The sequence below is a fragment of the Trichechus manatus genome, unplaced genomic scaffold (assembly GCF_000243295.1).
Source record: "Trichechus manatus latirostris isolate Lorelei unplaced genomic scaffold, TriManLat1.0 scaffold00165, whole genome shotgun sequence".
NCBI classification, from domain to species: domain Eukaryota; kingdom Metazoa; phylum Chordata; class Mammalia; order Sirenia; family Trichechidae; genus Trichechus; species Trichechus manatus.
Window position 1 is genome coordinate 4,504,080 of NW_004444101.1, and position 13,356 is coordinate 4,517,435.

Genomic DNA, 13,356 nt, shown 5'->3' on the forward strand with positions numbered 1-13,356 from the left:
CCCCGTGGGCCAGGAGAATTCGCCAAACCCAAGCTTCGTTCGCAGCCCGAACTCGCCCCGGTAGGTACAACCATCCTGCCATTCCTGAGTGCCCTGGACGAGCCGGATGTAGGCCTCCTTCAGGTCCTGCTCCTTCAGGGGGCCCTCGGACTCCTCGTCCTCCATCTCCCGGGCCGATGCCAGGTCCCTGGGAAGAGGCAGGCAGAGGAGGGGAGGTGATGACTGCGCCCAACACCACACACTCCGCCTCATTTCCTCCTGACACCACCTGGGGGGCACGTGCTTTTGTTATCAGCATTCTGCAGAAAGGGAAACTGAGGCACAGAGGGTGCAGTGACTTGCCCGGGGTCACCCAGGAAGTGGGCAGAACAGTAAGGGTGCAAACAAACCCACATCTGTCTGGCTTACAAGGTAAGTGGCTGCTCGTCAGTGGAGGCAGAACCCCTCCAGCCCAGGGCCGGCTGGCTCCACTGCCTGGGACCCCATGGCTGAGTGTTCCCTTGGCCAGCCCGCGTGCCACCCCTCACCCACTCCCCTCAAAGGGTCTTCTCTCCCGTGAGCCTGCAGCACCACCCAGAGCGGGCAGGGGCAGACACTGGGGATACACATGGACTGAGTAAGGTCTGAGCCAGGAAAGGGGCATTCCAGGCCAGGGAGGGTCTGTGAGCAGCTTAAGGGGTAGCAAGCGGACAAAAGATGGATGGATGGACAGAAGGATGCAGAGATGAGAGGCTGTACAGCAGGCAGGGAGAGGACATGACAGTGGATTTGTCTCCTTCCGGCTCTTGGTATGAGAAGCACCCTGCTCCGCACCTTTTGGGGAAGGAGGAGGAGCTCCCCTGTTCCCCAGGGTCCTCAGCAGCAGGAGGCTCACCGCCTGTCCCCACCAGGCCCTCTTTGGAGCTGTGAGCCTTCAGGGCTTCGGGGCCAAAGGCCAAGGCCGAGGCAACACCTTCCATGTGCCTCTCTTCTTTGAACCTGGAAGCAAAGCCCAGGAAGGGCGTTAGCCCTCGGGGCTCCTGAGTTCCATCAGGAGCACGTGGGCGCCCGGGGACCCGCCCCCAGCCCCATACGGCCGGGAAACGGAGCTCCCTCCCCTGAACCGCGTCCCGGCTCCAGGACCGCGACGACCCGCGGTGCCCACTTGGTCCACCGCACCCAGGTTCATTCTCAAAACTCCGTCAGGGGCCTGTGGAATCCCCAGAGTAAACCTTCGTCACCGCCCGAAGGTGACCCTGTCCCTTCTGCGGGGCCACCCTCTGACGCCCTCAGTTTAGGACCACGTGGCCGGGGTCATTGTCAGTGGGGCGCCGCGGGCCTCGGGAACTAGTAGCAAAGACGGCAGGGACAGCAGGCTCACCGCCTCCAGCCCACCCGCGGGGTCGGGCTCCCAAATTTCCTCCCTGATCTTACTCGCCCCCGGAGGACAGCCGGCCAAGCTCAGGGACACCGGGTCCACACAGACTCTGCAGAGCTCGGGGACCCCAGACCCGCTGACCGAGCGGCTCACCGCGTCTCCCTGCCCCTGCTGCGGGGATCCGACCTCACCCCACTCGGAGAGCTCGCACGAAGCGCACAGGGAGCCCAAGGTCGCGGCAGACAGCGCGAATCCGCGCTTGCCGCTGCACCCAGACAGCGTCGGGTTTCCCTGGAGACGTCCCACGTGCACTGCCGCTCTGGCCTCCGCCAATCCCTGCCAGGGCTGCGAGGCCTGGCCCCGCCCCTCAGGCCCCGCCCCTAGGGGCGGCCTCGCCGCGCGTTGTTGCGGCGGCACCGCCCCTCTGTGATCTCACTTCCCTCGCTCCTGGCCGAGTCCCGTGCTGCGCTCCGCAGACCCCCACACCTGGGACGGTGCTGGGGCGCTCGAACGGCGCTTAGTCCCCATCCCGACACCGACCTCGGCGTCCTGCAGCTCTAAAAGCTCACCGCACCTGTGGAGAGAGCACAGGGGGGATGGGGTGGGGGGTGGCGTGTGACACCCGGGGCAACTGAGGCACAAAGGGTTAATCACCTTGCCGATGGTCACGCGCTACTCGGGGAAGCCCAGACTTGACCCTGCTCTGCAGACTCTGAAGCCGGCGTTTGTCAGTTCAGTGACTGTTGGTAGAAGGCAGGGGAGGGGGGGCTCACGGTTTGAGGGGGAACAGGCAGGTAAACATAAGGGGGAGGAGGGAGGGGCGCGGGGGTCTGGCGGAAGGACAGAGAGGTCACGGGGAAGACTAGGAGAGAGGAGTCCTGAGTAGGGTTTCAGAGTATGCGTAGAAGCCCTCTGAGCAGAAGAGGGGAACCGGCCTAGGTAGGATGTGCAGAGGCACAACGGCGGAGAAAGCAGGGGCCTTTCTGCGACTGAAGCAGCTGGTCTTCCTGGGGCGGCAGGAGGGGCTCTCAGGAGCCTCAAACGCAGACTTCACCTTAGAACGCAGGGAGGGGGCTCTGAAAGGCTGATGCTCAGACCCCGCCCCCCCAGCTGGTTTGGCAGTAAGGCAGTGGTGCTGGGATTCTAGCGGCATCTCCTCCTCCCTGCCCCACAATCTCTGTCCTCAGTTCGCCCCACTTCCCCTTTGGTCCCCTCTCAGCTCCTCAGTACCGCCTTGCTCCCTTGAGTCCTGACCCCACTGTCCTTCCTCCTCAGGTCTCCTCTCTCTGCACCTGCTCCTTCCAGGGGCAGGTGGGGAGCTGAGCAGAGGCAAGCTGGGCCATCTAAAATCACGCTAGGAAGAGAGGAAGCAAACAGTCAGCTATAACTCCAAAATACCCTGCAAACCTGTTAAACCGTGCCACCTGTGGGCGGAACTGTACCCCCCAAAAGATATGTTCAAGTCCTAACCCTGTGAATGTGACCTTATTTGGAAAGGGGGTCTTTGCAGACATAATCAGGTTAAGATGGGGCCATACAGGTTAGGGTGAGTCCTTATAAGGAGATATGGAGATAAACACAAAGAAGGCAGCTCTGTGAAGACGAGGCAGAGATGGAAGTGATGCAGCTACAAGCCAAGGAACGCCAAGGATTACTAGCAACCTCCTGAAGCTGGAAGAGGTAAGGAAGGATTCTCCCCTAGAGCCTTCAGAGAGAGCACGGTCCTGCCAACACCTTAATTTCAGACTTCTGGCTTCCAGAACCGTGAGAGTGTACTTCTAAATTTTTAATTAGTATTTTCTAACTTAGTCACTTGAAGAACGAACGAATCTGTCTTGGAAGAAGTACAGCCAGAGTTCTCCTTAGAAGCAAAAATACTGACCGTCATGGATTGAATTGTGTCCCCCAAAAACGTGTGTATCAGTTTGGCAGGGCCATGATTCCCAGTATTGTGTGATTTTCCTGTATGTTGTAAATCCTGCCTCTATGATGTTAATGAGGGAGAATGGGTGGCTGTAGTGTTAGTAAGGCAGGACTCAATCTACAAGATTGTATTGTGTCCTGAGGCAATCTCTTGAGATATAAAAGAGAGAAGTGAGCAGAGAGACATGGGGACCTCATAGCACGAAGAAAGCAGTGCCAGGAGCAGAGCACGTCCTTTGGACCTGATGTTCCTGTGCAGAGAAGCTCCTAGACTAGGGGAAGATTGATGTTGACGAGGACCTTCCTCCAGAGCCGACAGAGAGAAAGACTTCCCCTGGATTTGATGCCCTGGATTTGGACTTGAAGCCTACTAGACCGTGAGAAAATAAATTTCTGTTTGTTAAAGCCATTCACTTGTGGTGTTTCTGTGAGAGCAACACCAGATGACTAAGACAGTGACACTCCATCTTACGTAACTTTGGACACGTTATCAGGAGGGACCAGTCCCTGGAGAAGGACATCCTGCTTGGTAGAGGGTCAGCGAAAAAGAGGAAGACCCTCAACGAGATGGATTGACAGAGTGGCTGCAACAATGGGCTCAAACACAGCAATGATTCTAAGGACAGCACAGGACCAGGCAGTGTTTCCTTCTGTTGTACGTGAGGTCTCTATGAGTCAGAAACAACTCCATAGCACCTAACAACAACAAATTAGTAATTTAGCAAAACTGCTTCTTAGGACACCTGGCTTCCAGCAAATCAGCTGCTCGTCTTAGCAGTGGTGTTTACAAACCTGAAAGCACCATCATTGCTATGGAATTTAATGAAATATTGCTGACAAAGCGTGTGTGGGAAAGGAGGCCCTTCCATTAAAATTCAGTGGAAGACTCTGGATGGCCAGCAAGGGAAAAGTCACGGAAAAATTGCAATCAAATCAGATGCAAGTGAGAGACTGTAAAAGAGTGCAGGGGAAAAAGCATTAAAAATCCAAAAAGTCTACCCTCAGATCGCTGCTCAAGTGCCGTTAAGTTCTCAGTCCTCATAAAGACAAAGTAACTGAAACTGGGGTGCAGAGAGGCGCTGGGGGCACTGAGGATGCCCCTCAGCTGACCCGTAGTCCAAGAGTGACGTCAGAAGAAGGGGAATGAAGAGACACAATGGGTGTGAAGCCCGACTCCACCGAGTGAGGTGGGTGGGTAATTCGTTTGTTTTGGAACCTCTGCATTAAATGACTTTAGCATCACGTGGAGGCCTTGGTGAAGCTGATTCTTGAGCCCTGCCCCCAAAGCTTCTGATCCGTTGGGTCTGGGGTGGGCCCAATAATTTGCATTGCTAACAAGTTCCCAGATGCTGCTGCAGCTGCTGGAGTAAGGACCACACTCTGAGAACCAGCGAGCAGCTGAGCTGTGTGCAGTGGAAACAGATGACAGTGGAGGGGCGGGGCAGGAGGGCCCTTGAATGCCAAGCCAAAGACTGGAGCAGGAGGATGGCTCCAACCAGGAGCACGACGCTTCAGTTCAATGATGTCCACACTTGTTGCCTGGGACCCACAGTAAGACACCACGTTATACCGTGACTGACCCAGTACAAATAAACCCCCAAAAATGTTCCATGAAAAGCTCCCTTCTACTACATACATGCACCCTAATATTTTCATTTAGTCTCCCTGATGGCGCAGTGGTTAAGGGCTATGGCTGTTAACCAAAAGGTCAGCAGTTCGAATCCACCAGCCACTCCTTGGAAACCCTATGGGACAGTTCTACTTTCTCCTATAGGGTCGCTATGAATCGGAATTGACTTGATGGCAATGGGTTTGCTTTTTTGGTTTATTCTGTTCTCTGCCATTTTACTAAAAAATAACATGCTAGTCATGACCCCCCAGACTGATTTCACAACCACTAACAGATTACAACTTGCTGATGAGTCAGGACCCACATTCAGAATAGCTCATTTCCGTGTATATCCCAACTACAGCGCAGAAGGCTGGAGGGAAGGCCCCTGGGGCAGTGCCGAGTCCAGAAAAGAGAGGGTGGCCCAAAGTGTAGCAATGGAGGTGAGAAAACGGATTTAAGAGGTGCGATGATTTGGTTTCCAGTTTATCAGCTCAGTGGAGTGAAGGAGCATGAGTGATCAGGTAGGAGCCTTTAGGACAGAAAGCCCAGCTCAGGCACACGCTGACAACGAAGGGCCATCTGCCGTCTCGTGAAGCACGAAGCTGGCCAGTCCAGAGCAGGGAGTTGAGGTTCGGTGTGACTCAGGGCTCGGTGATGTCGTCAGGGACCAGCCTCTCCCACCTCATTTGCCCTCACCCCAAGGCCGGCTTCCTCTGGGGTCATAGGAGAGGAGTCTTCCAAGCTCCTCACCCCTCATGGGTTCCCACTGGAACCCAAGCCCATTCCAGAAGCAAACCCAGGAGTGGGGCTTCACGGATTGGCTGGAAGTAGCTACTGCCTCCCCTGGAGCTGGGGGCCAGAGAGTCTCTTCCTAACTGGATAACTCCCATAACACCAGGGAAAAGGGAAATTCCATCCCTTCCCCATTCCAAGAAAGTCGGGGCCCTTCTTGGGGCAGAGGAAGAGGGAAATGGATGCTGGGAAGACCTCCACATGGGTGCCATCTGGACATATAGAGAACAACCATAAGGGAAGTGATTATTGTTGTTAGCAGCCATGGAGTAGATCGCCAGGCCTTTCTTCCTACTCCATCTTACTCTGGAAGCTCTGCTGAAACCTGTTCAGCATCATAGCAACACACAAACCTCCACTTACAGATGGCTGGTGACTGTGCATGAGGTGCATTGGCTGGGAATTGAACCCAGGTCTCCTTCGTGGCAGCCCAGAATACTACCATTGACCCACCACTGCCTCCATGAAGTGGTTATTGGGAACACAACCAGCAGCCTTCTTCAACACAGCAACTAGGTAAAACCCCAGGCGCTGTCAGGTGGCCCTTACCAAACGATATAGAGGCTGTTGGTCAGTGTCCACTGTCACATCTGCGACGGAGCCTATCCTGCACCAGGTGTCGAAGCTCAGGGACACGTGGACAGCGAGCCAACTGGGTCTGACCCCGGCATCCTGGCTCCCGGGCCCCGCCCACCCTGCAGTGGCCTATCCCATTATACCGGCGGCCACCGCCCAGCCAATGGCCGCCCTCCTACCTGCAGCCAATCGGAGAAGGGGCGGCTATCCTACACTCGGCCTGGCCAATGGGGAAGCAGCCAGAGACTCTGGGCGGGCCCTGTTAGTACACAAACCTCCACACAGGAACGGGGGGCGGGGGGCAGAGGTGTCCCGGGAGCGACGCACCGGACGGCGGTTTAGGAACAGCGACTGGCCGACTCCGGTGTCCGGCGGTCGGGGCCAAGCCGTGAGGGGGAGTCCCGCGAGGTGCCCATGAGGCTGCAAAGGGCCTGCAGTTCGTGGCGGAAGTCTCTAGGACCCGGGGGCGCCGGCGGGGTCGCGCGTCCGCCTTGAAAAACGCCTCACCGGCGCCCGAGCCCAGTCCGCCATGGAGCTGGGCCGCGCGCCCCCGTGCGCGCCCCCGCCGTTCGCGCGCGTCGCCCCGGCGCTCTTCATCGGGAGCGCGCGCGCCGCGGGTGCGTCTGAGCTGCTGGCGCGCACGGGCGTCACGCTGTGCGTCAACGTCTCCCGCCAGCAGCCGGGCCCGCGCGCGCCCGGCATGGTCGCGCTGCGCGTGCCCGTGTTCGACGACCCCGCCGAGGACCTGCTGGCGCACCTGGAGCCCACCTGCGCCACCATGGAGGCCGCGGTGCGCGCCGGCGGCGCCTGCCTCGTCTACTGTAAGAACGGCCGCAGCCGCTCAGCCGCCGTCTGCACCGCCTACCTCATGCGGCACCGCGGCCTCAGCTTGGCTCAGGCCTTCGAGGTGGGCGGGCCCAGAGTCGGGGGCGGGCCTTCCGGGAGGGGCGGGCCCAGTCACGAGAGCGGGCGTTCCGGGCCCAGTGACGGGGGAGGGCCTTCCGAGAAGGGCGGGCCCAATCGCGGGGCGGGACTTCAGGGAGTGCAGGGCCTGATCATAGGGGCGGTTCTTCGCAATGGGGTGGACTTCCGGACCGGAAGATGGACTTCCGGGTAGGGCGGTGCTCTAGGCCAGGGGAGGGGCGGGCCTAATCATGGGGCGGGGTCTTCCGGGTAGGACGCGACCCTATCATTGGACCCGTCTCCCGAGCAGGGCGGGTCCTAGCCGTAGGGGGCGGGCCTTTCCAGTCTGTCATCTCTGGTCCAGGGCTGTCCTGGGACCGCTTCCCTCTGCTCCTGCCTCCCTCGCGTCCGTGATCCCGTGCAGTCTATGGTTTTGAATAGCATCCGTGCGCTGGTACTGCTGAGTTTATCCTTCAGACCTGTCCCCTGAGCTCCACGCTGGCACAGCTGCCTACTCGTTTGCGCCTCCGTTTGCACGCCTAACAGGCCTCTGGCACGAAACGTTTTACTTCTCCCCCAAATCTACCAGTCATCCCCACCTCTCCACTGACTAGGTCATTTTTTACTCCTTTCTTTCTCCCAAAATCCACCTCTCCTCCTCCGCAAAGTCGGTCAGCTCTTCTTTCAACATATAAGCAGGATCTAAGTCTCCACCACCCCCACAGCTGTGCCCAGCCCGCCTTTGCCCCAGGCCACGTTTTTGAGCTCCTCACTGTCCCCTCTGCTTTTGTCCTTGCCCCTACAGCAGCCAGGGATATCCTTTTAAACAGAAGGACTATCCCTGGTCGTGCCGTGGTTAAAGCTCTCAGCTGCTAACTGAAGGTCAGTGGTTTGAACACACTAGCCATTCCATGGGAGAAAGATGTGGCAGTCAGCATCTGTAAAGATTACACAGCCTTGGAAGCCCTATGGGGCAGTTCTACTCTGTCCTATAGGGTCGCTATGAGTCGGAATTGACTCAACGGCAATGGGCTTGGTTTGGTTTTTTACTAGCAGGATACTCCACCGCTCGATCCCCACGGGGGCTGTGTCTCTGAAGCTCTCCAAGATCTGGCGTCATCGCCTCTCCAGGCTCACCCATTGCCATGCTCCACCTGGCTCACTCACTCAAGTCACTCTTGCCAGGTGAGCCTCAGGCCTTTGCACTGGCTGTTCCCTTTGCCTGGAGCACTTTTCCCCCTGGATTCTCCTTGGCTTCCTCACTCGGTTTCTCCAGCCCTGGCCGAGTGGACTTCTCTGGGGTGTCCTCTCTGGCCTCACTCTATAACGCAGCAGCCGCTCCAGCCCACCAGGCTCTAGCTTATCTCTGAAATGTTATATAATCACCGGCTTATTCTGTTTCCCACACTGGAATGTGGTTTCCATGAGAACAGGGATGCTGTTACATTGTTGAGTGCCTGGTCCCCAGTGCCTAGGCACATAATACCAAAACCAGACCAAACCCACTGCTGTCAAGTTGGTTCCTAATCATAGCGACCCTGCAGGACAGAGTAGAACTGCCCCACAGAACTGATCCCAAGGCTGTAATCTTTATGGAAGCAGACTGCCACATCTTTCTCCCACAGAGCGGCTGGTAGGTTTGAACCACCAACCTTTCAGTTAGCAGCCAAGTGCTTTAACCACTGCGCCACCAGGGCTCCTTGGCACATAACAGGGATTCAATAAATAGTTTTACTGTTGAGTGAAATATATAATTAATTACAGTCTATGTCAGGACCCTACTTCCTCTTTGAAGTGCCTGCAATGAGTTGACGCTCAGTAAGTGTTAAAGGACTAGATTTATTATCGAGTCCATCAAGCAAAGGCATTAGAGGGCTCATAAATTCAGCGCATCAGCCGAGAAGCCATTCACCTTTCCATTTTCCTAAGGCCTAGAGAGAAGCCGGAGCAGGCGTCTGCCTGCACGTTTCTGGGAGTCTGCCTGCACGTTTCTGGGAGTCTGCCAGGGATTCCCAAAGCCACACGTGGCACATCTTCAGGGGTGCCCGCTTTACTTGATGTTAAGTAATGTAAAATTGTTTTATTCAGGCAGGCATAAATATAGAATCCAACGCAGAAGGGGAATGACTTTTTGAGACAAGCCCCAAGATCCATCTCCGCTGTAGCTGCAACTCCAGACACTGGCAGCCACGAGATCACCGTCCGCTGCCAGCAGGGGTGCTCGGAGGGACGGCATCGGGGCGCTGGCAGAACCGCTGACTCGTCTCTCGTTCGCAGGCAGTGAAGCGCGCCCGCCCTGTGGCTGAGCCCAACCCAGGCTTCTGGTCTCAGCTCCAGCAGTATGAGGACCAGCTCCGGTCCCAGCCCGGCCTGCCCCAGGCACCTCCGGGGACAGTTCTTCCCAGCGAGGACTGCCCCACAGAGTGCACAGAGAGCCTCTAGAGTACGCTTCAGCCTTTGGGGATGGCGCCCCTCGAGCACGCTGCATCCTCGAAGTGGGGACACCCGGGGCTTCCATGTCACCTTTCCAGGCCTGCAGCTCCAGGTGTGGGGACATTTGGACACTGGTCAGAGAGTGGCCCTTCCTCCCTTTCTCTCTGTCAGAGCAGTTCCTTCCTCTCCTCTCAGACGAGTCTTCACTTCCCCTTTAAGCTTTATCTTCCTGAAATACAGCTCGGGGGGGTCTTGGGATGGTGGTGCAGCAGGGTAGCCACTGACAAGGGGGCTGGGAGGCCCACGGCTGCCCAAGACAGACTTCTTCTCTCTGGTCAGCCACGGTTTACTAGACAGAGTTTGCTCAGGAAAATCAAAACCACTTGAAGAATTTTAGGTAGAAAGCAATTTAACGCAGGGAAGTTGAGGCTGGGGGAGCCAGGGCCACGAGAGCCACTGTTAGCCCTCGGGAGATCTGGAGGGGCCTGAGACCTGCCACCCTGAGCCTAGCCACCTGCAGCGCTGGGGTAGGCAACTCTCCAGAGGACCCCGAGAATCTCGAGCTCGCCAGCTGCTGCAAGCCTCTCTTTCCTCCCGCCTCCCAGATCTCACACTGGTCCCATCACAGGGTCCGACGATAGGAGGATGGGACATACAGCTCCCAGCAGCTGTGGCCCGTGGGCGAGGGCAGAAGGACGGGCGCCTTCCAGCTACTCAGTGTCCAGGCCCTCCTTCTGCCTTCTTTGCTCTCCCGCCATCCCCAGCAACAGCCTCGGACTAGAGCCTAGCGCCACGCTGCCTCGGCCAGCCTGACGGCCCGAGGATGTCCCAGTCCCTAGGAGTGGAGGGCCCCGCCCATTGCCACGTTCGTCCAAGCGTGCGGATTCCTCCTCTAGCTCAGACGTGGCCTCACCCGGACACCCAGCGACCTGAAACTGTCTTAGAAACTAACCACCACCCACATGCTTAAGATAGCGGGGAGAGAGAAGAGGAAAGAATGTAATACATGCAAATTACAGACAATATTTTGTTGTTGCTATGGCGCCTCTGAGTCGGTTCCCACTCATAGTGACTCTGTGTACAACAGAACGAAACCCTGCCCGGTCCTGCGCCATCCTCACAGTCGTTGTTATGCTTGAGCCCACTGTTACAGCCTCTGTGTCAGTCCATCTCGTTGAAGGTGTTTCTCTCTTTTGATGCTCTGTAGATAATATAGTCACTGGTTGACACATTTAAATGTATATGAACAAGCTGATGAATAAGATACCGTGGCTGGCGTCCTTCCCTTTCAGCCTTTGGGAACGGCTGATTCCGCATTCCCTCCACCTCAGCCAGGGCCTCAGCTGCCTGTGGGTCTCCTCCTGGTGGGGGACGCACACCTTCTTTCCGGAAGGGCCCGAGCCCTGAGGGGTCCACCCGCACTGGTGCTGTGGTGCCTGTTACCCCCGACCGCACAGCCTGGGAGTGTCGGCAGGAAGCCAGGGAACGTCCTGGGTGCCAGGAGTGCTTCTCCCGGCCCTGGGGAGTCACAGCAAAGCCCTACCGCCCCCTGGAGTCCAGGATCAGTCACCCCACCCAGCTTATTGTGAGCTGCCATCCAGTTGGCCCGGACTCATGGCCACTCCATGCACAACACTGTGATCCACAGGATTTTCATTGGCTGATTTTCAGAAGTTGACTACCAGGACTTTCCTCCTAGTCCCTCTTCGCCTAGAAACTCCACTGAAACCTGTTCACATCACAGCAACATGCAAGCCTCCACTGACAGATGGCGCTGTGGGACCCAGCAGAGCGGCCCCTCGTCCGCCTGATGGCTCTGGGCCCTGAGGAGCCCAGTGTGGCTAAGTGGGGTTCCAACCTGCCATCCAGTGGAACACGGGAGTGCCCCAGGCAGAAGCATCCTTCCTGGAGGGTGAGGCTCTCTGACCCAGCAGAGCCCAGATCAGGAGCCTGTTAGCTGCAAGGTCTCTACCACCTCCCACACTCCAGCAAGAAGATGGGACACCACAGGCCAACTCCTGCCAGCAGGGCCCCCCTCACCAAGATCTGAAGGCAGAGGAAGGGGCCCACCCCAGGCTGACAGAGGTTGGCAGTGACGTCTGGGTGTCCACCATGCTCAGAGCTGGTGACCAGGGCATGTGGATGGGGCTGACCAGCCTCAAGGGCATCTGTGGGCCAGGCCCGTCTCTGCAAGATTGGCTCAGGAAAAAGCGAGGTGTGAACACACCCGGCTCCCTGGGACACTCAGACTCCTGGTTCCTCGCACCTGGTGGGGTGGGGTGAGAGGAGAGCTCCGCCGCAGCCTTCCGCCACCACCCACCCGGCTTGAGGCTGTGCGCCCAGCAGCGCCCTAGGTCCCCAGGTGTAGTGCCGCCTCCTGCCACCAGAGGGCGCGAGCAGGCCGCCTGGAATGGGCGCTCCAGATAGAGAAAGGGTGTGGGGCGTCGGGTGTCTGAAGGCCTGTCTGGCCGCAGGTACGGTGGAGGGGAGTGTGAATACAACCACATGCCCTCCCCCTCTGTGGATCTGCAGGTCACAGGAAACTGGCTTCACAGCTCTTTCCCATCTTGGTTGGGGGTGCAGGACTGAACCCCCACTTGGGGCGACTCTGAGCCCCAGGGGTTCCTGGTGAGTGTGGGTTGTCCCCTGCTAAGAGGGCCTGTGGGGACCTGAAGACCCTGTGGGTGGACATGTGATCAGCACCCTCCCACCCCCTGGGCAGGCACCGCACCTGTCTCACCCCCAGGAGGGGCACGGCCACGTGTCCACCCTCCTCCCCCACGGGCGTGGTCATGTATCCACTCCGCACCCTACCCCGCAGGATCACACGTCCCACCCCTACAGGCATGATCACGTGGCCCCCCCCAGGCATGGTCAAGCCCCCCCCCCCGCCCCAGCAGCCACGTGTGACAGATGAGGACACTGAGACCAGCAAGTACACAGTTGCTGCTTGGAGACCACGTGGGGTCCAGCACAGCGTTGAGTGCAGCCCTAGTTTGACCACACCACGCTGGAGAGAGGTGTGCGGGCTTCCTGGGCCGTGTCCCAGGCCAAAAATCCCCTCTCCAAGAATCCGAATTCTTGTGTGGTGACGCCGTCTCCCTCCACGGCTTCCTGATCCGATGCTAGCAGCCCAGCCTGGTCTGCAGCCGTTCCCTCCCGGCCCAGGCCCCTGGGTGGCTCCACCTTGGAGAGTCACCACCTCCTTCTAGAGGCCAGAGGAGAACAGGCCCCAGCCAAGTAGATAGGGCGAGAGGAATGGGGGAGGCGGGCCAGGTCCCAGATGCTCCGAACCGGCCCCCAAAGCAGTCCGTCCTCCAGGGCGAGCCAGCCCCCTAGGCAGCACCGGCCATGTTCAGTATCTGTGCTGTCCACTGCAGCCACTAGTCCCATGGGCCACTGAGACTTTGTAATGTGGCCAGTGCAACTGGGGAATTGCGCTTGTAATTTTAACTCACTTAAATCTAAGGCACAGGTGGCTGATGGCGGCCGTAGTGGCCAGCGCAGCCCATGGTCCTGAGCTCCGCCACGCCCCGGGCGCCCACAACACAGCCACTGGGCTCCTGGGTGGGTGTGGGTTAGGGGGCACCATGCCCGGGCCTGAGTGCCTTACCTACGCTCCCCGGGTGCACAGAACGCGCCGGAAGGCAGTCCGCCCTCAGGGGCTGCAGCAGCGTCCGGAAGAGCGGCCACCCGGCCGTCGGGGGTCTTAGGGTACGCCGGGGCCCGGACGGCTGGCTGCTTGGCGCCAGGGGCGGGG

General features: G+C 58.3%; 2 protein-coding genes across 2 annotated transcripts in view; one reads left to right on the forward strand and one right to left on the reverse strand.

Moving 5' to 3' along the window:
- The window catches only part of ANKMY1 (ankyrin repeat and MYND domain containing 1), a 41,879-nt gene extending 40,694 nt beyond the window's left edge, over positions 1–1,185 (reverse strand). The window contains exons 1-2 of the mRNA XM_023740854.1: positions 814–1,185; positions 2–187 (exon numbers count right to left, since the gene is read on the reverse strand). Coding sequence (XP_023596622.1) covers positions 2–187; positions 814–959 — 332 coding nt within the window. The 5' untranslated portion in view covers positions 960–1,185. The remainder of the gene's footprint in view (position 1; positions 188–813) is intronic.
- Positions 1,186–6,789: 5,604 nt separating this feature from the next.
- DUSP28 (dual specificity phosphatase 28) lies at positions 6,790–10,661 on the forward strand. Its single transcript, XM_004386509.2, has 2 exons — positions 6,790–7,167; positions 9,441–10,661. The coding sequence occupies exons 1-2, from the start codon at positions 6,790–6,792 to the stop codon at positions 9,603–9,605; spliced, it is 543 nt and encodes a 180-aa protein (XP_004386566.1). The 3' UTR covers positions 9,606–10,661.
- Positions 10,662–13,356: the final 2,695 nt, after the last annotated feature.

Excerpts from the sequence above, each read along its gene's own strand:
- DUSP28 (XM_004386509.2), top strand. The coding sequence starts at position 6,790 with ATGGAGCTGGGCCGCGCGCCCCCGTGCGCGCCCCCGCCGTTCGCGCGC. Across the intron at positions 7,168-9,440 it reads GCTTGGCTCAGGCCTTCGAG|GCAGTGAAGCGCGCCCGCCC; the intron begins GTGGGCGGGCCC and ends TCTCGTTCGCAG.